Genomic DNA, 27,361 nt, shown 5'->3' with positions numbered 1-27,361 from the left:
GGCCTTCCCTGCTCGCCTGGCAGGTGGCGGCCTCTGAGGCGGGCTTCGGGCTGCCAGCGCTCGGGCGGCCAGCCTGGCGGGCACGGGGGCCCTGAGCCAAGGCCAGTATGAGGCGGCACCCGGGCGAGCGCCCCTGGGCTGTCGGCCCCTGCACGGCAGCACCCAGGCGCCCAGCGTGCAGGGCCTTCGGGCACCAAAAGCTACTGCCGTATCGGGAAGGAACGGTTGCTGCTCCCGGGGCAATTCCCCGAGCCGGGGGCCTGCACGGCGTGCGCGTCGAAGCGTGTTCTTGGTTACCGGCCCCTTTGGCCTCTGCCCACCCCGAGGCCTCCCAGGATCTGGGCAGGGTCGCCTTAGAGGGTGCGCCACTGGCTGCCGCCTGCGCCCGCCTTCCCAGGTAAGGAGCCGGGCCTTCGTCCTGGACGCCAGAGAGCCTCCCGGGCGGGGAGACACTTACAAGACGGCAGTGTCGGTTGACACGATGTACTCTGCTTCCTCGGTCCAAGGGTTCATGGGACGGAACCATCGACTCCGGAGCGTGATGAAAGAACCATCTTTGACTTTAAACTTCTGGCAATTAGTCGTGATCTTTTCTCTCGTCTGTAAAACTGAAAATGCAAAGAAACCGTGAATCTTGCTTCCTGAGACCAACGCAGTGAACTAAGCAAACCCTACGTGTGCCGGGGCCCCGCTGCCGCCACCCTTCAAGGGGCTCGTGCTCTGCGACGGAGGCGCCCGGGCCTGCCGCGCTGCTCACGCTGCGCCACGGGGGCGGGCGCTCGGGCTGGGCTGCTTCTGAGGCCTTGACTCGCAGCCTTTCGATTCATCCGTGAATCTCCCGCTGTTGTTCAGCGTAGGAACTGCAGGCGCCAGGGAACAACTGCAATTCAGACGCGTGGCCGGGACCCGCTGTGAAGGGAGCCACAAGCGTCCAAAGGGCCCCTGTTCCTTCCCCATCACAAAGCCAGAGGGCAGGGCAGCACTTTTAGGACATCTGAAGCCCGGGACGTCACTCACCTAGTCACATCTCATTATTTTATATGACGAACATGGAACAAGCGCCTTTCATGTGCCAGGCAGGCACTGGGGATGGAGGGGGGCGGTGCATGACCCCTGCCCTCAGGACAGGAATGAGGAGCGGCTACGCAGAGGAAGGAGGGTTACAAGTGTGTCGGAGGGAGGGAGGGAAGGACTCAGCAGTGCCCCACAAGTTGCAGGGCCTGGTGGGGGTGAAGCTGAGGAGGGCCTTGAACACTGGTCAAAGGCCTGGAGTCTAAAGGCCATAGGTTCAGGCAGGGATGTGACATTATCGAGCTCAACCTGTTGGGGCATAAATGGGACAAGTATGAAACATGGAAGGGGCTGGGGGCAGAAGGGAGCAGGGAGGCCTGCTAGGAGTCGATCACAATTATGGGTTGGGCACAAGGGCCTGAGTCAGGGCTGTGGCAGTGGAGGTACAACAAGGGGCCTCTTTGGAAGTGCAGGTCTGAGGTGAACCAACGGGACACAGAGGGAAGGGGTCAGTACTGGTCCCTCCCAGGAGGCTAGTCTGTGCCGGTGCCAAAAGTCAAGGGAAAATACAGAAGGCACTGCGGGTTTTTATGGAAAAGAGAATCAGATTTGTTTGAGCTAAATCTTTACAGCGTTCCTGTAAATCCTCTGAACAAGAGAGACTTTCCAGAAACTGCACTGTCCTAAGTACAGAAAAATGCTAGGCAGGCCGAGGTGGGTTCTCCTTGAGGGGATAAACAGGGCCTGGGAACACCAGCCTCGTCACCTCAGAGATGTTGGCTTCGAGACCTCTGGGCTGGCTGACCCCCCACGTCACCAGGGGGTCTGGTAAACCAGATTTCTCTGGAACGTTTATGCGGACTAGTTTTGAAGCAGGGGGACACCCTGACCTTAAAACCTTTCGTACAGCCCAGCTTACCTGGCCTGTGACATTCTGCAAGTTGTCCTATGTCGTCTTGGTGAAAGTACTCATAACATGATGTGCCTAGAAGTTCTTGTGGTAAATATGCCAAAATAGCTGTTGCCCTAGAATATTAAAAAAAAAAGTTATTGAGATGGTTTCTGCTCAGTGGATGAACCCCGCCAGAGCTGATGAGAACAAGGTCCACCCTGGATGGCCTTCCAGAGGGCTTACTAGGTGGATATGAATATATATATATTCATAAAATATATATATATATATATATATTTTTGGTGCAACTGAACTTAACCAACACTATAAAAGCAGAGGGAAAAGAAAGGAAAGAAGCCTTTCAAAGGGGCTGTTTTCCAACAAAGGAGGCTTAAAATGTAACCATATTAGCCAAAAATGTGATAGAATTCCAAACCCCAGGGCAAACCTTCTCTATCTCACTACATTTTTTTTTAATCAGGATGATCAAACATCAGAAGCTCCAGTGGCAGGGGACACAAGAGCCCTGGAAAATGGTGGTGTCTTTTTCTAGTATGTAGTGATTATTTCTAATAGCCAGAAAAATAATCAGCCGGTGAATATTCTCAAGGAGACAGCAGAGAGCAGTGGCAAACTTGGGACATCTGGGTTCTTGGCTCAGGTCTAGTACCGCTCAGCTGTGAATGGGAGGGGGCCAGTCATCGGGGGGGCCCCAGTTCCTCATCTATTAAGAGTGAGACTGGACTAGGTCAGTGTTGCTGATGGAGCTTTCTGTAGTGGCGATGTGCTAGGCCTGTGCCCTCAGCCTCATGTAGCTGAGCACCTGCAGTGTGCCTAGGGAGCCGGACACCTCTGAGTGTAGTTTCAATTAAAACTTGAATAGCCGGGCAGCCCGGGTGGCTCAGCGGTTTGGCACCGCCTTCAGCCCAGGGCCTGATCCTGGAGACCCGGGATCGAGTCCCATGTCGGGCTCCCTGCATGGAGCCTGCTTCTCCCTCTGCCTATGTCTCTGCCTCTCTCTCTCTCTCTCTCTCTGTATCTCTCATGAGTAAATAAATAAAATCTTAAAAAAAAAACTTGAATAGCCGTGTGAGATTGCTATAGCCAACGTCCACTGTACCAGACAGCTCAGGACTAGATCATCTTTCCAAGCCCCACAGTCCAGAATTCTGATCTCAGCTGTGGTCCTGAACCTTCCACCCGCCCTCAGACAGCATACCAGGCCTATCATTTCTCCCCTGGCCATGGACCTCCGACCGTGACGATGTCTCCTTAACTGTCGCTACACGCCAAAGAGCATTAGAGAGAAAAATCTCTGTTTATGATGACATTCGGATGGGTCTCATTTTTTAGCAGAGATCCCCATCGCTTCCTTCTCTCTTTACCCTCAGGGAAGCCAGCTGATGGCCCAGCCTTCTCTGCTTTACTCAGAGGTGAAAATCTTGTACCATTATTGTTCAAGGGTAGTTCGCAGACTCTTACCTCTGGTCTACAAAAACAAACTTCCCATCTATCGCATGCCGAGACACATATTCCATGGATTTCACCCTGATGTCCCCGTTCACCGGCTGTGGGACCACGTGACAATGCAGGCGTCCAATGGTGACAAGGCAGCTGAGGTTACAGCCCTCATTGTCTGGTTCGCTGTCCTCGTCCAGCCCCATCTTTGTGGGTGGCCAGCTCTTCAGGTACCCTGTGCTGTGGATGGTGCAGAAGCTCTTTCGATCTGCTAGAAAGCAAAGTCCATGGTCAGTGACAGGACGGCTCTGGGCAAGCAGGCATGGGCAGCCTGTGGTGGGCCGGGATGTGGGAAGGGAGTCAAAAAGTGAACAAAGCTCTACTCTCTGGAAGGGAGAACTGGCAAGAGAGGAAGATTTAGAAGCAGACAGCTATCATCCTGGGGCCTACGTGTGGAGCACGACCGGTTATGCCAAGGCCATCGCATATACCAAGGAAGGAGTCACTCAATCTACCTGGGGAGAGGAGAGCCGCCCAGGAAAACCACGTAGGAGGTGATCAAGAAGGATGAGCACTGGCTAAGGGACTAGGATGTACGAAGGTTGAGAAGGTACAAAGCACAGAGGCACGTCCCATCCCCGTACAAGAAACAATAGGGAGATCGGTGTGGTTGAAGTGGAAAGGGAGGGGCTGGAGGTGGAGCTGGAACGGTGAGTTGGGGGCAGATTATTGGGGTCTTAGACTGTTTGCTAACAAATACGTGTTTATCAGACAAGAAATGGAGAGCTTCTGAAGGTATTTAAGTGGAGAAACAGCAAAGGAAATGGTGGTTTGGATACCCTAGGAGCAGAGCGATAGGTAAACCGGAAGAGCAAGGAGCACACAGAGTAAGACAAGGACACAGCAAGAGGTGGTGAGGATGTGCTCTGGCCCCGCAGGGAGGACGAGGAGGCCGGGAGGTTCCTGAGAACTCGTGAGGTCTGGCGGGAATATCAAAACATTTGGTATGAAGAAAGAAAACGAAGGGGACTCCACCTTTCTTGGATTGAATGTTTGCTGCTGCTCAGGGACTCGGAGAAGAGAGGACATGGAGTCTGCCTTAGAGAAGAGGGAGAAGGATTTCACCTGGACACATTCCGTGCAGAACAGCTGTGGAGTTCAACAACGAGCACATCCTTACGGGGCGCTCACTGAGCATCAGGTCCGGGGTAGTCACCGGAAGACCAATCGGACGTGCCGCACGGAGCACACAGACTCAAGCGTATGAATGAGTGCACAGTGCAACTGCAAGAAAGTGCTAGCAAGGGCACCTGCAGGGGCTACAGGAGGGCCCGGGGTGGCCTGACCCCGATGCCAGGCTCTAAAGGAGAAGGCCAGCCAGCTGGCTGAAGGGAGCCGACGGACAGGCGTGGGGGGCAGGCGTTCCAGTTGGAGACCACGGCAGAAAGGGGGAGGAGGCATCGAAAGGAAGTCGCCACAGCTGAACATGTGGAGTGGGGGCGGTCGCGGTCGCGTTAAGGACTCCTGACTTTTCTCCAAGAGCAATGGGAAACACTATAGGGTTTTAAGTAGGGAACCAATAGACAGGTTTGCTTTAAAAAGATCATTCTGGCTGCTGTGTGGAGAGAAGGCAAGTGTGAGGAGCCTACTCCACCGGCCGTGGTGAGAGCGGAGGGTAGCCCGGGTCTGAGTGATCGGTCAACGGGGAGGTGGATAAGCGCAGTCGGATAACTTCTGTAGGGGGTTCATGGTGGCAGGACTTTGCACCTGAGCGGACTGGAAGAGGGAGGAGTGAAGCGGGCTGAGGGCACCTCTCCAGCTCCCAGGATGTGCAGCCAGGTGCTGTGGTGCCATTTACATCAGGGAGGAGCTCGGTGGTCACTTCCGCACAGATCAGGTTTGAGGTGCCCTTGAGACGGCTGAGCAGATAGATTTAAGAAGCCGACTTATGGATCTGCAGCTCAAAAGAAAAACCTGGGCCAGAAATAGAAACTTGGAAGCCACCGGCATGGAAGTGGCACCGCAAACCAAGGGAGAAGACATGGCCTACGGATCACGTGTAGATAGAAAGGTGGTGCAGGACAGATGAGGAGCCAGCAAAAGGAGGTGGGGAGGAGGCCTAGAGTGGCAGAGGATGGGGGAGACGAGAAGTAGGAGGTTTCATGGAATCCTAGGGGAAAAAAATACTTTAAGATGGAAGAAAAATAAGTGTCCATTGTGTTCAGCAACATGGAAGTCATTGGTGGATGCGGCAAGAGTAATTTCAGCAGGCGAGTGGGATGCTCGGAAGCGGCTGGCATCGTGGCTCAGGGTGTTCCTTCTCAACCACATGGAAACAAAATTTAAATGGAGGAAGCTTTCCCACGAGTCTCTGTCACTGTGACAACCGTCGGGGCTTTCCAATCTCCCCTGCTCCCCAACGGCCCTACTCTGTAGGGGACAATGGCCCCCGGGACTGCAGTCCTGGGACCTGCAGGGGACCGCTGAGCCAATACCGTGCTGAGCGCTCCCGTGCACCAAGCCAGCCTCGCCTGTATCAGGATTTTCTTATTTTATTTTTAAAGATTTTATTTATTTTCTTGACAGCAAGAGAGAAGAGACAGCGTGGGAGGGAGAGGGGATCTGAAGCAGACTCCACCCTGGACGTAGAGCCCCATGCGCGGCTCGACCCCAGGACCGCGAGCTCGCGACCCAGGCCGCCCTGGTGGCCCTACAAGAAGATCGTGAAGAAGTGAAACGGTTACCTTTTTTCTTTGAACAGGTAGAGGGGAAGTCCTTGTCTTCCACCTTTACTGAAGGCCTGTTACACTTCATCCTACAGAAGAAAGAACGTCGTGCTCCAGAACATAATCGAGATGGCCCAGGGGTTTTATCTGTTTTAACTGGAAGTCCAGCTGCAAATCAATACACAGAATGTGATAAACTGAGAGTAGTACTGTCTGTCAGGAGGGGGAGAGTGACCTTGAAGAAAGCCTCCTCTTTCCTGCCTCACTGCCTCATACTGACCATTCCTCCTCACTGACGCCGTGAAAGACGCATCGCGGGTGAGCGGGCTGTCAATCTGGAAAGGTTTCCAGATCTCCTAGAAAGCAGCTACCGGTAGGAGCGGGCCTGCGATCCTGCTGCGAACACTGGCTACTGGTCTGCAGACTGTCCGGGGATAACGAGCGCCCACCGTGGGAGAAGCCAGAGGGGGGGGCCACCGCCGGGGCTGCTCCTGGACGTCACCCCTCCAACCTACCTCCCACAGGGCCTCCCGGGTGAGCCTCCCTGGAATACACACGGCCCCCTCCCCGATCCTTTTCGCCCTAGCACACAGCGGGGATGCGTCTCCATCCCGAGATCCTTCCCCCCCTGCCCCCCGGCTCTGTTCCTCTCTTTGTCACCTGGTGCACCCACCCCGACTCCTCCTTTCAGACCCACCCCAGCCGTCACCTCCTCGGGGATGCCTGTCCTCGTGTCCACAGGAGAACGAGTCCTCTGTTCTCTCTGCTTGGCACTATTTCTATGGAGGTACCTATCACGCGGGGTGCTGGCCCCAGGTCTCCTCGACTGTATGGCACAAGCCTTAAAGGCAAGGACCAAACCTCACCTCCTTTTTCTCTTCATGTCACTACCAAAAATTGCCAGGGCCAGACTAGAAAAGGCAACAGGGACCAGGGGCCACACTGAAGTTTTCGGAAGAGGAGTGCCTTAATGAAAAGGATGGTTTAAAGGAGGTCTCTCTGGGGACATTTCCCTCTGGGGGCTGACATGGGGGAACGTGCAAGCAGGAAACTTGGGCCGTGACCACACTGGCCCGTGAGCTCGTGGCACTGACCCCGTGCCCACTGTGTGCCAGGAGCTGCCCCACGTGCTTTATGTATAGCGATATAGTTAATCCTCGCAACCATCCCACGAAACCGCTACTATTTTGTAGATAAGGAAACGGAGGCACAGAGAGGTTAAGTAACTTGCTCAAGGTCAAAGGTCACAGCTGACAAATGGTAGAGCCAGGAAGTGAGCCTGGCAACCAGACTCCAGACTCCATGCTCCTAACTGCCGGAGCACACAGGCTCCCCCGGGACTGATGGGGGAAAGCTACAGGGCCTCACGCAGGAGGGATGGGGGGGCACGGGTGAGGGAAGCAGGGTGGGGGTGGGGGACGTGAAGCCAGGAGGGGGCCCCAACTAATGAGGAACCACTTTGGCCAAAGAAACTTCCAATTTATATTTCAAGTTTTCTTACTTTTATCTTAGGAGGTGCATGAGTGTAACTCGAGTAAATAGAGGGAATTTTTCCGGAGGGGGGTGGTGGAATCAAACTGGTGTGAGCCCTTTAAACTCAGGAGCACACAACTGGGAATTTATAGATTCTGGGGGGTGGGGAGTCTAAAACCCAGAAAGAATCAAAATAGCTGTTTTTCCTCCCTGTGGATTTGGACATTACGTAAAGCAAAACAAATAGGAAGGTAGGTGGATAACTGCATTGAGCCCAGGAGAGCACGTGTGACCCAGTTAAGGGGCAGAGAGGAGGGAGGCCGGGGGCTGAGCGCATCGGCACACGCTGCAGTCCTCGCTCAGCCGTGCGGACGGGCCCCGAGGAAGCAGCCGCAGCCTGCTCCTGGACTCACTTTTTGCATCTATGAGCCGCTCCCGGGGCGCCGTGTCCGAGGAGGAGAGCTGCTCCTTCACTTTGGCGATATCTTTAGGGTGCAGGTAGTCAAACAGACTCTGACCAATCAGATCGTTCTGTGGGGAGGAAGCGTGAAAACCACACGTCAACAGCACGTGGGATACAACTTAGCCAACAGGTGCTCTGCCTTTTAGTTTGTATTTCTAGGCATGGGAATTTCAAATATGTCCAGTGTGAACACGTACACCTGTCCAATCACTGTGCCTAGGGACACACAGGACAGGCAGTGAGGCATCGGGACTTTGGTGTCCATGACACAGGAGGGGGAAGGGCGTATATTTATACTTCTATAAATAGTTCATGCTCCTCGAAGGCAGGAGTCTTTCAGCTGTACGTGTTCCCTGTTATTTGTTCTGGATGCCACAAATGCTCTGCTAGGAACACAGGGTGTGGGCGGGGACTCTAGCCCCACTGGGCCCTCGTGTTGTTGTGTCACACCGTGTGCCTCCACGGCCTTGTGTGGCAGCAGGGAAAAAAAGAAACGCCTTCGTAACTTTTCCCCAAGACCAAGAAGAGCAAGACACTCTGGATACATCCAACTTACATTCATTCTAGTTCACACAACTATCCTTTGGATTCTTCAATTCTGCTGCCTACCTACCAGCTTCCCATGCAAACACCAGCAGGTGAAGGAATGAGTGAATAGGTGGATGGATGGGTGGATATGTGAATAAGAATGCTAGGGACAGAGTGTCTCTGCTTAAAAAACTTTGCTCTAGAAGCTTGTGGGCATGCTTATCTTACTGCATCCTATGAACAATCATAAAAGGTATTATTACACTCATTTTTTTTTATTTTTAGAAGGAGCCGAGATTCAATAGAATGAAAAAGGGATACGTCATCACAAACACAGTATGGGTGGATCCCCATTGTTTCATTCTCTGGTTATCATCTGCCTTTCCTGGTCAGGTAGCCCCTTGCCTCGTGCCTCCTCCGCTCTCTCTAGCTGTGGGATATTCACTGTGCGGCAATAAGAAAGTATAAAGCTGTTGATGAGATCACAGTCAAACCTTCCAGTGAGGGAAGCATAGAACACATACTAAAAAGATTTCTTTCTAGGGGCACCCGGGTGGCTCAGTCGGTTAAGAGTCTGACTTTTGATTTTGGCTCAGGTCATGATCCCAGGGTCATGAGACTGAGCCCCATATCGGGCTCGGCACTGAGTGCAGGCTGCTTAAGATTCTCTTTCCCTCTGCCCCTTCCTGCCATGCATTCTCTCTCTAAAAAAAATACATAAAACTTAAAAAAAAGATTTTTTTTCTAGATTTAAATTTACTTCTCTGTTAAGAAATTACAAATTTTCTGGAAGAAGCATTGGGTGTGTGTGTGGGGGGGAGTTATAATATAAGCCTTTTATGTGTGGCTTGTATATTATAATTCTTCTAAAAAGTGGGGTGACCTTTCTGGCAGCCGTGAGGCTGCCCACCACCAACAGAAGCATAAGCAATAATACCTGGCTGTAGTTGAGGATCTTGAAGACAGACTCTGAGACGAAGAGTATCTTCCCTCGGTCACATCCTACGACAAACAAAAATCCATCTGCTGCCTAATCAGGAGAAATGGATAATCAATTTACCGCACTTTAGGAAACACGGTTTGTAATCACTCTGATAGCAACTAAGGATTTGTCTGCTAAGTATCCAAAGCACAAAACTGTACTCATTGAGTTTCACAAGCATCCTGAGCCCAGGACGCTCAAAAGGAATGCCTCATGAGAAGAAGAAGATTCTCTCAAAGGCAGGTATGGACATACGGATCATCATCGTCGTCGTCGTCATACGGGGGACGGTCCCACGGAAGCAATTTCAGTTACAACACTGAATTCATTTTAAGAATTTTCCTTGGAGTGTATCAAGGTCTGGAGAAGTCCTGTTTTATTTTGTTACTTGTAACTATGTAGAATCATAGAACCTGAGATTGAAAGGAGCCCTTCCATCAAAACCCCCTCCCGATATCCCGGCCACCCTGGCCCTCAGCCTGAACACTGCCACTTACGGAGCGCTCTCTCCGATGGTTCTCAACAGCTGGAGCGGCGCCTTGTGTGTCTGTGCTGCTGCTGTCTTCGTGCTGATGGCCTGGGGTGGGGCTGGGTCAGGAGTATCGTTCTCACCCCCACCCCAAATGATTCTAATGTACACAGGATGGAGAACTACTGCTCTCAAAGATCATTTCTGGATCTGGGGCTGGGCTGCTTACATCCTAAGTGAGGCAAGCAAAGCAAAGCAAAACTTTCCCCTCCGTTCTCTTTCCTTCTTCACTTTAAATGCAGGTAAAATATCTCAAGTCCCAGGAAAGGCAGATACGGAGACAGGATGCTATTTGTTAGACTGAAGCGGATAAATACCAAAGCTGCAGAGTCTGAGGGCTGCAGCTCGTGGGGTCTAGGTGCACGTGAACCCTACACCCAGAGCTCTGAGGACGGACAACTGCTCAGCTCCAGCCGGGGGCCTCCCAGGGATGCGGAGGGTGCTCCACGCTCGGTCACGTGCTTGCTTTCAGGCTCAGCAAACACAGTTCTAATCTTGTTTTATTCACCAGTCCTCGGTCTGTTCTTTGGAAAAATCTAGAGAAACCCAATTCCCTTTTCCACAGAGGGGCCTCTGGGGATGTAATTTAATTCAAAGAACTAAGAAATGAATTCGTGTGCCAGAGGCAAAATAATGGCACAGGCACCTGTGCAGACAGGAAAGCAGTAGGAGGGGAACCACTGCCGCTGAGAAGGCACCAGGCCCCTCAGCCAGAAGGGAGCTGGGGCCGCTCCCTCCCTAAGCTGGCCCCCTAAGCTGGCACAGGGCAGGGGAGGACAGTGGAGAGGAAGAGTCTTTCCAAACACCATCTGCTGGAAGCCTCGTTCTGTCAAAAAATAGGGTATTAATAACTTGCACACCGCCTTGCAGACGGTCTCACATCTAACATGAGAAGTGTCTTGAGGCTTTCGTTGGTGCAGGGAAGCAGCACAAAAGGTAGGTGACTCGGAAGAGGTGCCTGCGACATGCTGGAGGGAATGCTGAACCCCTGACGGGAACAAAGTGGGTTGCAATCCATCCAGGGCGAGAGAGTGAGCTCCTGTCAGCCTACAGGGAAGGCTCCAAACATCCTGACTCTGTTTCCCCCGGGCAGATAAATGCCACCAGGTGAAGGAGCCAGGGCCTAGGGGCCGCCTCACAAGTGGAGATGGGTGGGGTGCCGTGGGCTCACCGGCGGGGGAGGACAGGGTTGGTGGGGGAGGACAGGGTTAGCGGGGGAGGCAGGCCGAAGCTCTGGGGGTGCCTGCCTAGTTTTCCGAACATGGGAGGTAGAGCACTCAGGCTGGCCCTGACATGCCACTTGCCGAAGCCATTTGAAAGCTCTTGGTGGAGAAGTCAGACCTGCACTGGTGAAGAAAAGTACAAGTCCAGTTCCTGCTGCCCACCCCTCCAACACCACCTGAGCGGCCCCCGCTGTCTGTGCAGGAAAGTTCTGGGAAGTGGGCTCCCAGAATGGTAAGGGATTAGATGGTGCCTCATGGCCACGGGCAGGTGCCGGGGTTGGGGTAGGGGTCAGAGATGTTTCATCGGGGGAGACCCAGCACCACTGATGCTGCAGGATGCAGAAGCACAGGAAAGGCAAGACTGAGATGAAGTATTTAGCTTAAATGGCATGAAAATCCTTGGTCCATACCCTGGCAAGTGTGGGCATGTGACAGGAAATTCAGAAAAGTAGAGAGCAAGTTATTAAGCATTTGCCGTTGCAAAGGGAGATCTTTATATATTACATGTAGATCTATAACGATACATACAGAGAGAAACCTATAGAGAACACGGGCTTCGTACACTTTATAGGTGTTCAAAACCAAATCCATTTGTGTATACGCACACATTCATTTTTTTTTCCCTAAAGACGTCCAATCAGCAGTACGGCAATCAGGCCCTGCCCCGGGATTGCGGGGGCCAGTGCAGAATGGATATGCAGAGGCCCTGGTTCAAAAATCAGGATCTTCCAGACAGCAAGAGCAGAACATTAAAACAAGCGCTGGGCCCCGTGTGGCTGCGTAGGGTGCATGCCCATGAAGCCAGCCCTGGTGGTTTCTCCAGAGCTGCTGCCGACACAGTTAGTAGCTTAACTGCAGCAGGTCCCCCCTGAGGACCGGGCCAGCCTTATGAAAGGAGGATGGAGGGGGCAGTGCAGAGCTGCGTCAGAGTAACTGTGCCCTGGGGGAGGTAGCCCAAGGACCATCTCAAACTTGCTGGGACGCCCCCCCCGCCCCCAACGTGTTTATTGTGGACTTGGATTTTCCAAGGGCCGTGCATACAGAACTAAGTCTCAAAAACGAAAGACGCACCAGGCCTGCCTGTGGGATCTACCCATCGCAAGCAGCTTCGAAGGATCACTAATGACCACCTGGAACATAGGGCCACCCAATAGACAGACTTTGGTAGAAACAGAAGTTCAAAAAACCGAAGTGCACCTATACAGGATGGAAAAAACCTGACCTAACAATAATCCATGTACAGGAATGGGAGGGATGGTATCACAGTGGCCCAAAACATGGCACTAATAGGATGACTTCTGTGTCAAGGAAGGCACCAGGCCCATTCAATCCCAGGCCAACCAGACCACAGCTGAAGCTCTGTACTGGGTGTTGAGAGCCACTTCTGGAGGAAAATCTAGCAAATGACTGTGGCTCTGGAAAGTGTGTGTGGCAAATGCTGATGGGGGACCCTCGCCTGCCTCTACTATGATGGTGGGAAAAATCTAAATCCTTGCCCTGAAGCTAGGGGTCATCAGGTAACATCTTCTGGAGAAGCTGACATCTACAATCGGGCTTTCAGGAAGGCACAGCTTTTCTTGAGAAGAGGGACAGCTGGGCTAGACACTGTGCTGCCCCTTGTGTCTGGCTAGCATGGCTACACTGAGGAAACAAGCTGTACACTAGCTCAGCAGGACTGTTCTCGAAGACAGGAAGAGCCTGGTTCTGGCCGCCCTCATGGAGCCACCAGCCCCTCATGGCTTACCCCAGGACCAGCTATATTTGGGAAACAAAACCCCATTTGTTCATCAGGTCATCTGTTCCTTGCAGCTGAAAGCTTTGCAATTAAGATAACACGCCAGGCAGGGATGGGTAGAGAATGCTGGAGTGAGCACACAGGCCAGACGTACAAAGGACCGGAAGCCCAGCAGAGCTGAAAGTCAGGGTGACAACAGAGTGGGCTCTGTCCCAAGGCCTGGCAAATGTCAGCTCAAAGAGAGGTGCCCAGATACTGTAGGGGCTTAGCAAGCAAGGTCCACCCTGGCTGTGGGGGGAAGGAGGCTGGTATAGTTCCCTTCAGTTAGGTTTTTCTGTTTTTCTTTTTATAGTTTGCAAGAGGACAGGTTTCTGAATCCTGTTTCTTTCCCTTCGATTTCCAAGTTGATCTCACTCTACCCAGAGGCAGACCCAATCCCACACGGAAGCCAAGTTTGCATGGCGCCACCTCGATGGCCTCTCCGCAGAGAGGAGCAAGATGAAGTGAGCGCTACGGCCAGGAGGGGAGAGCCTTGCGTCCCCCATTTCTTTTCCTCCTTGGCAAGAGGAGTCTTTGGAAGCTTTGTTGCTTTGATGGGGTTTTGGTGGAAGGGTAGATGTGGATGTTTTTGTGCCAGCAGTTAAGTGAGAAGACGACAAATGCTCAATTATCGATGTCCATCCTTTTCTAAAGCCTTCATGCAGGAATGGGATTCTTCACTACCTATTTTTAACAAAATCCTGCCTCCTTCTATTTAAAAACCACAGTAGCCTGGGCCTTCCATTTTTGTCTAAGCAAGCATGGAAGGGGAGGAGGAAGACCTCAGGGAAAGAATGTGAAGACTGTCCAGACAAACAGACAGAGGTGGAGACCCAAAAGACGAGGGGCCTCAGAAGGTCCAAAGGTTAGACATCAAATTCCCACAGGCTGGTACCTCACCCAGAAATTCATAAAAGTGTGTACAAAACAAGCTCGTAAATGCGACATACCCTGAGAATGAGGTGTTTCAATTCATCATCTGACAGGAAAGTCGGCTTATAATTTGCTTCTGTGTATGGATTGGTGGCACCTTAGGGAGAAGAAAAGAGAAAGAGTTGGTCCAGTTTCTATTCAGGTAACGTCTCATTCCACTTCGCCGCCTCCACCCTTCCAGATGCGGCCTGGCCCCTGCCACCTGGAACTTCAATCTTATTTTCTTTTTCCTTAACAGAGACAGGGCTAGATCGGGCTTCGGACAGAAGCCATTGAAAAAACAACACTGTTGTCCACAGGGGACCTAACGAGTTTGCTCTGGCCACTGGAGGGGAGCCAAGAGGTAACAGACAGAAGGAAAAATCTGCTTCAAAGAGAGAAGGCAGCTCCAGAAGCCAAGCGGCAGAGGGTCCTGGGAGGATTCCCTCCCCCCAAGATTGACATTAAATGGGTTGACCAGCAGTCCCTCCAATCGTCACGCTGAGCCTTCCTGGGACATCATCCAGGCTGCCAGGCCCTGAGTAAATAAATACATTGTAGAAGGCATCTGGTGGGAGTGCTTCTTCATCGGGCAAGGCAAATGAGCTTGGCAACCCAGAGAAACGCATCACTTAAGTGACTACAGCTCTGGGTCCTCGGGCTGAGAGGGGACAAGATGCTTAAAAGGCATCAGTCTGGCATCGCATCGGAGAACAGTAAGAGAAAAATGCCAGCAGCAAATGACCTGGAATCCGCAAAAACAGAACAGTGAAGAAATAAAACAGAAAAAGTCCATGATTCACAGCACACGGGGAAGGAGGGTGACAGATGTGCCTGGGACTTTCACATCAACTAACCAGGCACAGGCTGAGCCACAGCCCGGCTTTTTATGACTCGAGATGTGTCACTCGTTTCCTTCCAACTTAATAAAAAAGTTAGCTTGTAGTAACCTAATCTCTATCACCTTCACTAAGAGGAAATTCTAGTGGACACGACGCAGACAGGTCTGAATGGGGGATCGCAAGTCAGACAAAACCGGCGACTCTGCCCTCCTGGTGGCTTTGTGGAAACACGAAGACACAATCCTTGTAGCACGCGGGTCAGAGGTCTGAAGCGGACTGAGCACCCACTTTCCAGTTCCCTCTGAGGGTCCGAGGCCCCACCGGAGCGCCACTTCCACCTTCCTGCCCCGCGTGCTCGCCCGCCCCGCGCTCGGAGAGGAAGGAAGACGCTGCCTCCCTCGTGAAGACTCTATCTGCTTTGGGAATGTTCCAGGAACATGAAAATACCATCAGTGTTCATCCCTGACAGCAAAATGCAGCAAGAACCAACCACCAGCCGGTGACTCACTCCTTAAAGGAGCCATGGTGAATTTTCCTCTGAAAGACAGGAAGGGACCCCCCCAGCATCCCTAGGTGCACCCGTCCTTCTGACGGCCGGGGCCCTGGCCCCCCTACATGCAAGATGTGTGGCCCCCCTCAGCTACACACAGCGCCCGAGGATCACAGGCACGTGCAGACACGGGCACGCATCGCAGCCTCTACCCCCTGGGCGGGGGAAGGAACAGCTGCAAAACCCCAACCGGACCCCATGTAAGCTCAGTGATCACCCCACGTGGCACTAGGCCTGTTGCTCAACGCTGCACATCTGTCAACTGACACACACTGTACTGGGGACTCAGGCACAACTGAGGCAAGGGAGGCAACATGTGTGGACAAGGTCACAAAGAAGATGAAGCCTGAGGTCTCACCTCGTAACGTCTTCATGTGCTGAGCGGCCATCCTCAGCGCGGTAAGCTCATCTAACTTCCTGGACATGGCGTTGCACGTGGGCGCCAGGGAAGCCAACTCGTCAATGGAACTGTTCATTTTATCCCGACGCCTCTTCTCAATCTGACTGTGAGCTTCCCTGCACAACAAGGGGAAAAACGACTTCTATAAAATGAGGCCAAGCCTCAGGGAAACGACAAAAATAAGCCGTAACTGGTTTTGACATTTCCCCTGACAGGCCACCTTTACAGCGTGCACCAGGTTTTGAACTAGACTTTTTGACTAGTCACCAAAATAGTGGCCTCCCTGCCAGGGGTCACTACTGGGGTTTTGTAGGCCTCCCTCATACTTAGCACGAAGGAGAAATAGGACAAAACAAAAACAAAACAAAAACAAAACAACCAAAACTGTCTGCTCAGAGCAAACTGGATGGCTAATTTCTCATTTCTTTTCCTCTCAGCCTCTGTGAGGTTGCATTTTAAGGTAAGCATGAAAGGAAAGAGAAGGGAGGTGGGGTCTGCAAAGAGTGAAGCTTCTGGAATGGCCACTGGGGGGGATCCTGTGATCCCGAAGTGGTCTCTGAGGTTGTGAGGAGCCCGCAGTGCACCTGTCAGAGACTCACTGACTGAGTCACTAGGTAACCAATGCTGCCATCTTTGGACCAACCACGACCCCACCAAGATATAGCAGATGCTGCATCTGTCCCCGAGAGCTTCCTCTGAAAAATGAGCTTCCTCTGAAGAATGTTCTACTCTTCCCTCCCCGGCGTGGCCACGCAGCAAAGCAGGAGGGTGCTTCCACAGGTACGCACTCTCCCCGACTACTTTGTACCTGCCACTGTGATTGTCCCTATGGAGGTACATCACCCTTGGAAACGCAGTTTGCTGCCATAGCAACAGAGCCACCAAGCAGGACCCCCCACCAAGGCTAGGCTGTGCAGGAGGGGGAAGCCAGGAGTCTCAGGTCAGTCAAATTCTATGGCATGACAGCCTCAGAGGACCCTAGAGCTAATGGCAGGAGCGTGGAAGACCCACGTGGATGGGGGCAGCACGTGTGGCTGGAGGCAGGAAGGACCGAGTCAGAGAATCTACTCAAAGGAGCCCCCATGTCCGGCCTCGCAGTGCAGGGAGGGCCACTTTGAGAGGGGAGGCCCAGCCCAAGAACGGAGTCACTGAGCCAGGTCTCCTCTGGGGGCCCTCGAGTCAGGAAGCGGCAACCTGCTGAAGACAGCTGGGGAAAAGCTTCAGCCGTGAAGGACTTCCTGCTACTCCAAGGGCCCCTTCAGGTTTAATGGGCTTAGACAGCCAAGAGCGAAGGCCACCCCAGTGTGGAGGGGACAAAGGGCAGGCGGCCACCTCAAGCGAAGGCCCTCAACACCTTCCCCATCCCCGAAAGGATGCTCAGCCCAGCAGGGACCAGACACAGAGCCACCTCAGCCGTGCTCTCAACACCCAGAGCCAGGATGGTTTAGAGACAGGCCCGCCCTTACCTTGCATTTTTGATCCTTCCTTGGTGCTCTGTGTAGTCTAACCTGGAAGGGAAGAAAGAAAAAAGGAAAAGATAAAACACGATCCCTAGGAGACTAATGGCAAAGTTATACAGCTCTCTTTTCCTCCCAGTTTCATTCATTTCCCAGCTTAATCCCTGTCCTCTCTCTCAACACACAAGGGCTCCTGCTGTTAGCTACGCCGGGGGCCAGGGGTGACCATCTTGAACTCCCCGGCTCACAGCCTCCCTCTTATCCCCAGTCAAGGACATGGGTGAGATCTGCGCCAACTAACAGAACACGTAATTATGCAAGGAAAACCGCTAGCAGGATGAAGGTCACGACTGGGTTCATGGTACCTTCCATGAGGGTCGTCTTTGTCTGTGTCCATGCTTTCTCTGAAAAAAAAAAAAAAAAAAAAACAAGAGAGAACGTGAGTTTTTGTGAATCAAGACATACGAAGCAGCTTCTTACAACACGGAAGGCTCTCATTTATCCAGAAACCAAATAGTCAGAATGTTCAAATGGCCACGGTACTGATTATCGACACAGGATCGTCAGACACACACAACTTGCACCTACTATGAAACTAGGACCGGGTTTCTGGATGACCAAGCAAAAGCTACATATGGTCATCAACAGAGCTTGCTTGGTAATATTTTAGGCCATATTCTGAAGATCGGGAATACACAGCATTTATGGACATTCTTTTTTTTTAATTTTTTTAATTTTTATTTACTTATGATAGTCACAGAGAGAGAGAGAGAGAGGCAGAGACACAGGCAGAGGGAAAAGCAGGCTCCATGCACCGGGAGCCCGATGTGGGATTCGATTCCGGGTCTCCAGGATCGCGCCCTAGGCCAAATGCAGGCGCCAAACCGCTGCGCCACCCAGGGATCCCTTTATGGACATTCTTAATCAGAGTATCCAAGTAACTAGAATACCTCATTCTTCCCATCATTCTGGATAAATGGAGTTTATTCATTTGCAGAACATACCAAGCCTCAAATATACATGTGCATATTTGGTGGGGGGCGGGGGTGGGGAGGCGAATGTACCCACAGAGAAGCACTGAGAGGAGTCCTGAGGCAGCTTCTCAAAGGCACTAATACCCAGTGTTCTGGTTCTCAGCCAGGTGGGAACCTCCTCGGCCTAAGGAGCTGGGATCCAGGGCACGAGTGGGGCCAAGGGGCATGGAACCCTGTCGGGCCGCAGAGCGTCCTGGGGTCACGGCAGGGATCTACCTCCCTTTTATAGACTCCAGAGGTCCCAGTTTCATGGCACTTTATGGTTCAACAGAAAACAGACTAGAATCCTCCAAGATGGGGGTTCCAAATCTCCCTGGGGTCAGCCCACACCCTTCTTCCGCCCCTAAGTTTATCAGCAGGAGGGCCCTGACTGGCACCTGAGCCTCTCCTTTTTTGTCTGGGAAGAACAGAGGGACATGGCCCTTCAAGCAATGGAGCCTCAAGGGCAAAAGCCACTTTTCTCAGGAGCACTAAATCACATCATGGGCATTCTGGGACAGTGGTTCACAACCAGGAGCCCTTGGCTGCCTCACAGGCAGAGAGCTTCTCCAGCTAGTCCTAAAGCACAGAAGAGAAACCATTCAGGCCACAGGGGAAAATGAAAGCTCTCCCTCCCCTTCTGTCTTGGCTCGTATCTGCTCACCAAGGCCCGGATCATCATCTCAGGTGAAGAGAGCTCTGCCTGACAGATCAGATGCATTCAGCACATTAAGATGACCGGGAAGGGGGCTAGGGGTGCTTAATATGGTCTCCACAAATCACAGAAGATTTGCAAGGGGTCCATGAGGGAAACCTGGAGGTCTTGGGTGGGGACCAACAGGGGACCACAGGTTTAGATCGCAGAGGTCTTAGAAGGCACCGGTGCACCGGTGACTCCACGAGAACTTGCTCAAGACAAGAGGTCTGTGGAAAAACTCCTGGCCTCCCTGTGGGGGATGGACTGGTCCAGAAGAACCCTCTCAGGCCTCACACCCACTCTCCATCCCCTGGGAGTCGCCTGCTCAATCATCTGGGGTCACTTACACATTAATCATAGCATCTCCTAGTGGGCATCTGACCTTCGGTCACTGTGCTCCCCAAATTCGACCTGTGAACTTCAGCAGAAAGGACATCTGCTGTGGGGGAGACACCTCCTTGAAGATTTTTCCCTCATTAAACAAAAGAAAACCTCTCAAGTGGACGTCGGGATAAGATTGCACACAGTTGCCTCAACAAAACAAAACATGCCTTAGAAGGTTCTCCGCAGCGCCCTATCCCCCAGGTGTGTGTACAGATATACAAGAGTGGACTGTAAGTGGGAAAATTTACTTACTCAAAAGAAAAGTCATCAAGTCTAAAAAGAAACAAAAATACTATTTAATATAACAGGTACATAGTAATTGGAGTAATGTTTCAGGGTGGCGTCAATGCTCCTACGGTGCTTTCGGAGAGGACCTGCACTCACACCTGCCACAAACAATTAAGCAACCGAGGTCTTCCCCAGAGAGGCCTTCAGGCAAAGTTCTCTTTGAAACCATGAGGTTACACCCAGGACAAATTTGCACTGGGCTAAGCCAGCTGGCTCAAGGGAGCCAAGGAGGACAAAGGAAACGGTAAAAGGTAGACCTTGGCTTTAGGGCTCTTCCTTTTCCCCTCATGTGGGACAATTTGGGGACAGGAGGGGGGATGTGGGTGCCTCAGCAGTGCTGGAGGCTCCATCCTGCTTGCAATCCAGTGGGAAGATAAAAACAACAACAACAATAGACCCCACTGTATGGCCGCCTAGACTTGTAGCTTTCATTTCCAGCCCTTTCCACAAAGAGGACCCCTTCTTCCAGGAGGAACAGGAGCCAGCCCTTCAGTGTGCCAGGAGTGGACACCAAGTTCAGGCAGAGGAAGAGGAGCCCAGAAGGCCTTACTGGTAGTTGGTGGAGCTGCCTTTCCGCTTCCGGTTGCAATCCATGCCACTGGTGCCGAGGGGGCTGGAGAGGAGGTCGGTGGGGCCTGGGGACATGAAGTCACTGATTGTCGAAGAAATGTCCATTCTCTGGTCAGCCATTGGAGGTCTGCAACTGGCACAAGGAGGCACAGAGGTGATTTCTAGGCATCCTTCTAACGTGGTGGAGAGGGGGGTACTGGGCTGTTGCGTCAACACGGCTCCCACCCAGCAGCAGGAGTAGGGATACCGCAGACTGGCGAGAACAGGATGTGCTTTAGGAGTTAGCATAGAGAACGGAGGTTGACCTGCTCATAGCTCTGATGAAGACACAAAGTTCAGAGCAACTGGGTGGCTTCTCCTGGGTGCCCATGCTAGGGCATGCAAGAACGATTCCAGAACCCAAGGCTCTATGGGCTTGGGGCCCAGTGCTCCTCCCATGAGGGGACCAGATATCCTCTGACAGCTCTCATTTTATTTTCTTGCAATCAATAAAATAAACATGATTCACTCGTTATCTTTGTGTTTTTGTTACAACTCTTGTAAAAGTCATTGGAAAGCAGAAAATATCCTTTCTCCGGCCGTAAGTCTCTCTTGGGAGCTGGGGAAGATATGGTCCCCCGTCTATCACGGGGCCAGGCAAAGTCTGTCCTGACTGCCCTGACCAGCCTTTGCCCCCAGCATCCCCTGCAAGGAAAACCTGCATGATGACACAAAGATAGTGCAGACAAATTTGCAAAACATTTTGAGAACCCACATTTTATAAGCGTGGGGTAAGTCGGCCCAAAAAAGAGGCTGATGAGTACCTTGCAAGGGACTCCAACTCCAAACCAAGTCGAAGAGGGAGGGGCCGTGCGCTGCCCACCCACACGGGGGTCCCAGCTCCACACCAGGTGACTGGGGTGGTCACTCCCTCTCCCCGGGCTCAAGTTTCTTCATCTGCAAAGCAAGAGGGGGCTGTGAGCTCATTTGCCCGATTTCTGTTCCACCCACAGATGAGTGCACCAGGTTAGGTGTGCGCCAACTTTTCACTTTCACAACCACAGCCAGAGGGAGCATCTTTGTGTTCTAACTCCAGGCACTTGAGCTATTATCTCTCCATCTAAATGTCTAAAAGCAGGACAAAAGGGAACACACATAATATGCCTTGGTACATTCTGGAACACTGTGCTGCTGAAAAGCTCCAATAATTTCTATCCCCAGCAAGAGCTCCTGTCAATCCGAAGGAAAAAACAAAACCCCATTGGTTTTTACTTGCATTTTTAAATGATTACGGATGGTGTCCCTATGTTTATAGACATGTGTCTGGTTTCCTTTCTGCCCACTCATGTCCTGTTTTCCTACCACGTTTTCTTCAGTATGGATGGGCCTCCTAACTCATGTTCACCTGGGCACCGGAACCTGGTGGCAGAGAAGCACACGGTGAACCGGCTGCTCTCCCTTCCCATCCACCTCCTCGCACACCTCCAATGCCAGTGCTGCCCGCTGCTCCTTGGCTCCCCTGCTCTGTGGATTCCCCCATCTGCCATCAAGCACGTCATACCCTCTCTTTTCTCCTCAAGCTTCCAACAGCTCCCCATCCTCCCTCTAGCAGATACTTTGCTTTCTACTTCATGGAGAAAAGGGAGCACATCCACTGGCCCACCCCCTCTCACTAGGGCAGATCATTGCCCCAGGATTCTCTCCCTGCCACACACCCTGCACCATCCACTTTCCCCACCCTACTGGGTCACTCTGGTTTGGATAAACATGGACAACAACTCTCATCTTGGGGAAAACACACACGCTTTTCTGAACTCTATTCCCTTCTAGCCGGTACCCCCATTTCTCTGTTTCCAGTTCTTTTCCTCTTCCTTGCTATAAAGCAACACAAATTGGGCTTTTGTCCCCATCATTCCAATGGAACAGCCCTGTTAGGTGCCCCAGTGGGCTCGTCATTGTCATTGCTAAGTCTGGTAGCTGGTTCTCCAACCTCCATACCTGCCCCATCCCGACATCTGCTAGAGCTGATCTGTCCCTCCTCGCTGTCTCTCAGCTCCAGAGAGGCCACCTCCTCATTGTCCCCTTCTATTTCAGTGGCCACTCATTCCTTGCGGGTCTCTTTTGTGGGTGCTTCCTCCTCCCTCACCTCTACATGAGGGTCCTACAGATGTCCTCGGACTTCCTCGGCCTATACCCACTCCCCAAGAGGTCTAATTTTGCTGCTTCAGATATGATCTATGCTATGAGAACCCCCAAATTTATCCCTCCAGCCTGACTGCTCTTGAATTCCAAACTTACACGGCCAAGAGGCCTCCAACTGAAACGTCCAAACCAAACCCCCTGGTTCTCCCTGAGCTAAGCCCCTTGGTGATGCTCACATCTGAATGCTCGGGCCCCAAACCTAGAAGTCATCCTGACTCCTTGCTTCCTTTTACAACCTGCACCCAACCTGTTAGAAAATCCCATCAGCTCCCACTTCTTTCCTTGCTCCTTTGTATTTCTGCTCAAATGTCACTTCAGCAGTGAAGCTTCTCTGAATATCCATATACTACAACACCCCACCAGGACCAATCATCCTTAACCACCCCCACCTGGCTTCATTTTTTTCCCATAGCCCCTAGCAATAATCTACTTCTTTATTTACTAGCTTCCTCTCCATTAGACCATTAGACTAGGAGCATCAGAAGAGTGGGCATTTTGTTCAGTTCACTACTTGCACCTTAGTGGCCTAGAACACTTTCTAGCATATGGTAAGTACCTAACAAATAGGTGTTGAATGAATATGTAAGTTCGTATATTTGGGATATTCATTCCTTGTTTGTCACAGATGTCATAAATACCCACCCCCTTTTTGCCTTTTAACTTTGCTTAGTTTTTATAGGTGATACTAGAAGTGACATGTTTTTTCAAAGCCTTTTTGCACCATAAATTATAAATATCCTCTTTACTAATATTTTTATGATTTGCTTAGCTCTTAATCCATCTGGAAATTACTTCTGGTACACTACCTACGGTTGGAGGTACCTACCTATTGCCCTTCAGTGGACAGGTAACTGTACCGACACCATTTACCAATCTGAAATGCCACCTTTATGGATTTATCGTCTACTTGTAGACTTCCTCTTCTGGTCCTTGGATCTAGTTACTTCCAATCCAGTACCACAGTATTTGTTATTGTGGCCTCATAATACATTTCCACTATTAGGTAGAACAAACCCGCTTCCTCTTCAGACTTTTCATTTTCAGAAATTTCCAGGTTATTCCAGTGGATTCTTTGAGGAGTGTTCTATAATCATGTAATCACATCGAAAGCCCTGACAGGTGCTGCTAGGAGCTGTTATCACAGATATCAGGAGTACAGAGCCCGATCCTCGGGGTCTCGGTGAGCCTTTGGGCTGCCAGCAGACACGGCGGTGCTACCTCTAGCCCCCACTCCCTCTTTTCGAGCAGCCAGACAGTTGCAGGAGGTGGACTACCCCAAGCTTCAGGGCGCTGGGAGAAACCACACTTTCTGAAAGAACTACCATGGAAGCCGCCAACGATGTCAGGTGTGGAGGGCAGGGGGAGGGGACTTGGGGGTGTGATTTTATTACCTGAAGTTACAGTTCTTAAAGCTCAGATTCACCCTGGGCGGAGCAAGGGGCCACGGGACTTATTGGTCACCTAAAAGCGAGTCTCGTGTTTTGTAGTTTCCTTTCAGGCAGTCAACTTCTTCCAAAACCTACAGCGGGGCCCACAAGGAAAGAAAACCCACACAGGTCACTTGGGGGAAGATACACCACACAACCCACTGGCTCCGCTCGAGGCGGCCAGGCTGGTGGCTCACGTTCTCACCGCTGGCGCCCGCTCAGCTAACCTGCCAACACGTGGAGGAGCTCGCGGGAGGGCTTCTCTGTGGAAGATGCTGCTTTTTTACTTAATTTACTTATTTTATTTTAAAAGATTTTATTTATTCATTCATGAGAGACACAGAAAGAGAGAGAGGCAGAGTCACAGGCAGAGGGAGAAGCAGGCTCCATGCAGGGAGCCCGACATGGGACTCGATCCCGGGACTCCAGGGCCACACCCTGGGCTGAAGGCAGATGCTCAACCACTGAGCCACCCGGGGATCCCAAGACACTGCTTTTTAAAGGACTAGACGTGGATCCTTGGATGCGGCCTTAAGGGACAGAAGACAACTGGACTTTTCATTTCTCCTCCTGGGTCAGGCAATAAAAATAATAGCGCCCGCTTGAGGGAGTGCTGGGTGTCAGGCACCGTCCCTACTGCAGGTCCCTACTGCTTCACAGCCTTGGGCCCGCACACAACTCTGGGAGGCAGATCCTCTGGCCTTCACCTACAGGAGAGGACGAGGCAGAGAGAGACGGGGTGGGGGACAGCAGGCAAGGTGACCCGGCGGAGGCGCGGGGCCCCGGGACAGCGGACACTAAGCCGCCACACGCACGCACACGGCACCCGAGAGCAAGTGAGGCCTTTGGAGAGAAGGGCCTGGAAGCTCTGGGCACCCCGGGGCCCCGAGCTGCGGGCACGGTCGGCGGTGAGAAGGCTCCGAGTCGCGCGCGGCCTGCGGCCCGTCCCCGCCCGCGCAGGACAGGGTCACCTCCCGGCTCCGCTCCAGACGGCCAGCCAGCCAGCCCGCCGTCACCCTCCCTGAAGCAAAGGTCCCGGCTGCTTCCCGCGGCCTCGGTGGGCCTGCGGCTTCCCCACTGCGAGGCCTTCGAATGGACGTCCTCCCGACGCCCTCCCCCTGCGGTCTGCCTCCGGGAGCCAGTGTGGACACGGCCTGGGAGCCCGGCCCCCAGGCCCCCGGGCCGAGCTGCCCGAGAGCTCACCGGCAGCCCCGCCTCGGCCGGCCTCCCCACACTCGCCCCACGCTCCTCTCCGGCACCCACCCGGCACCCACCCGGGCAATCCAGGGCCCAGGCGGGCGCCCTCCCCTCCCCTCCCCCACCGGCCCTCTGTCCCCTGGCCACCGACTCCATCCAGGCTGCTCTGGTCACACACAGGACACCCCCTCACTTAAACACTCCAGGGGCTTTACTTCTCTGCCCTGAGCCTTCCAGAAGCTCCCTGCCAGGACACACCAAGCCTCCACGGTAGGCTGGCCCGCTTGCACCCTGCCGCGCCCTCTGCTCCCCAATTCTCTGGGCCACCGGAAACGTAAGTTCTCAAGCACACGTGGCCTCAACTATGCCCACGCCGTTTGCAGGTGTGGCTCCCTTTACCCACTGGGCACCTGGTGGACTCCTGCTTTCCTTTCAACTGCCCCCACGTGGCAGCTCCTCAGAGAAGCCTTCCGGCTCTCCCCGTGCCGCTCTGAGCCTTCTCTTGGCACCTGTGGCCCTCTGCCCCCGCCCCATGATTTCACTACTAGGGTGCTCCCACTACACCCCTCACCCTCTCTCCCCCATGGCTCCAAAATTTAGAGGAAGGCTCTCAGTGCCAGACGCCATGTAAAATTTATTATTTGGACCAATTGTCCCAATACTCAAGTTTCCTTTATAGACATAATGAATGCTAACATAAATCCTGGCACTCTATCTTACAAAACAAAAATCAGAAGGCCTTGGGGCACCTGGGTGGCTCAGCGGTTAGGTGTCTGCCTTCAGCTCAGCATGTGATCCCCGGGGTCCCAGGATCAAGTCCCACATCGGGCTCCCTGCTCAGCGTGGAGCCTGCTTCTCCCTCTGCCTGTGTCTCTGCCTCTCTCTGTGTCTTTCATGAACAAATAAACTCTTAAAAAAATCAGAAGGCCTTGCCGGTCTCTGGGCTCCCTGCTCAGCGCGGAGCCTGCTTCTCCCTCTGCCCCTCCCCCTCACTCATGCTCTCTCAAATAAATAAGTAAAATATTTTTTAATTAAAGATTTTATTTATTTATTCATGAGACACACACACACACAGAGAGGGAGGTAGAGACATAGGCAGAGGGAGAAGGAGGCTCCATGCAGGGAGCCCCAACGCAGGACTCGATCTCGGGCCTCCAGGATCACGCCCTGGGCCGAAGGCGGCGCTAAACCACTAAGCCACCCAGGAATCCCCGTAAAATCTTTTTAATAAAAATCAGAAGGCCTTTCTTATATGCTTGGGCAAAGTAAGGGAGCTGAATCAGCGGTGACAAGTATTTCTGGAAAACTGTTTTCTCTCCAAGACGGTGTTCTTAGACGTAAGACAATGAAACAACAAAAGAAAAACAACAAAAACCCCTCTCTTTCTGAGCTACTTCCCAAAGAGAACTGAGCCCGGGGAGGGGCTCCAAGAGGCCACAGGGAACTGGGAGAGTCGTCCTTGCCAAGGGGAGCTCAGGGCCAGCCCTGGTGCTGCCATCTGAGTGACACAGTGAAGATGCTCCTGGGAGAGCCTGGCCTGTGGGCCTGGAATCGGGGGCCACAGGTGTGCCCACTTCGGAGCTGGAGGCTTCCAAAGGAGGGGGAAGCTCCCTGGATGTCAGAGGAAGCAAAGCACGAAGGGACTCGTGCAGTGTGCCCGGGGAGGACTTGGTGGTACCCTCGGTGCCTCCACAGTCCCCTCGTGCTCCTCGGAGTTCAGGGAGAAGGATCTCAGGGGCTCACAGAGAAGATCGGGGTAGCGGGGCTAGGAGCTAAGTCCCAGCCCGGGCTGCCCCTGCACCTGAGAAGGCTGCGGATGTCACCCAAACACACACAGCTGCCCCTCTGAGCAGGGCGGGGTGAGGCTGAGCAGCCACAAGAAACGCACACGTGTCATCTACTGGAGGGTGACCACATAGAAGACCACCGATCGCAGACGGGTGTCTCTCTCTGCTTTCTCTCCTCCCCGCACCCCGGTTCAAACTGGTGGTGTCCCTGCAAGGACAAGTCTGCAGGACGCCCCCCGGGGGCTGGCCCGGCCTGATGACTTCCTTGGACCGATGCCTGTGGGCCTGAGCGACAGCCTCGACTTTGGAACAGAACTTTTACCGTGAGTTCCTTTGTGCCAAGACTGGCAATCTCCCGGCTGGAAGCTCCTTTCACCAAGGTCCCGGATGGATGAGCAGCACCAGCGGGAGGAAGAAGCAACCCTTCGCTGCTGCAGGCGCGGAGGTGGAGAGCGTGTGTGTCAGCAGGGTGACCGGCCCTCGTCGCCTAGGACCTTTCCACTTCTGCACGGGAACCCCCAGACAACCCCTTAGTCCCAGACAGACGGGACGGTGGTCCCCTGGCTCCTGCCGCTGGCTCTATCCGTCGCCCTAAGC

The 27,361-nt window shown here is 52.8% G+C and overlaps 1 protein-coding gene across 1 annotated transcript; it reads right to left on the bottom strand.

Moving 5' to 3' along the window:
* Positions 1 to 453: 453 nt before the first annotated feature.
* LOC129514400 (basic helix-loop-helix ARNT-like protein 1) lies at positions 454 to 23,814 on the bottom strand. The gene is made up of 14 exons (XM_055332958.1): positions 23,745 to 23,814; positions 20,976 to 21,108; positions 20,153 to 20,305; positions 17,586 to 17,624; positions 17,230 to 17,271; positions 15,722 to 15,879; positions 14,010 to 14,089; positions 9,489 to 9,581; positions 7,974 to 8,091; positions 6,106 to 6,255; positions 3,386 to 3,632; positions 1,902 to 2,037; positions 1,209 to 1,320; positions 454 to 608 (listed from the first exon to the last, which is right to left on the bottom strand). The coding sequence occupies exons 3-14, from the start codon at positions 20,290 to 20,292 to the stop codon at positions 454 to 456; spliced, it is 1,470 nt and encodes a 489-aa protein (XP_055188933.1). The 5' UTR covers positions 20,293 to 20,305; positions 20,976 to 21,108; positions 23,745 to 23,814.
* Between the last annotated feature and the right edge of the window lie 3,547 nt (positions 23,815 to 27,361).

The sequence above is a fragment of the Nyctereutes procyonoides genome, unplaced genomic scaffold, assembly GCF_905146905.1.
Source record: "Nyctereutes procyonoides isolate TBG_1078 unplaced genomic scaffold, NYPRO_anot_genome, whole genome shotgun sequence".
Lineage (NCBI taxonomy): Eukaryota > Metazoa > Chordata > Mammalia > Carnivora > Canidae > Nyctereutes > Nyctereutes procyonoides.
This window is presented reverse-complemented; position numbering and strand designations above follow the sequence as displayed.

Coding starts and splice junctions, on each gene's coding strand:
- LOC129514400 (XM_055332958.1), bottom strand. CDS start 20,292: ATGGCTGACCAGAGAATGGACATTTCTTCGACAATCAGTGACTTCATG. Junction 14,090..15,721: donor GCACATGAAGACGTTACGAG/GTGAGACCTCAG, acceptor CTTCTCCCTAAG/GTGCCACCAATCCATACACA. Junction 609..1,208: donor CCCACCAGGCCCTGCAACTT/GTGGGGCACTGC, acceptor TTGCATTTTCAG/TTTTACAGACGAGAGAAAAG.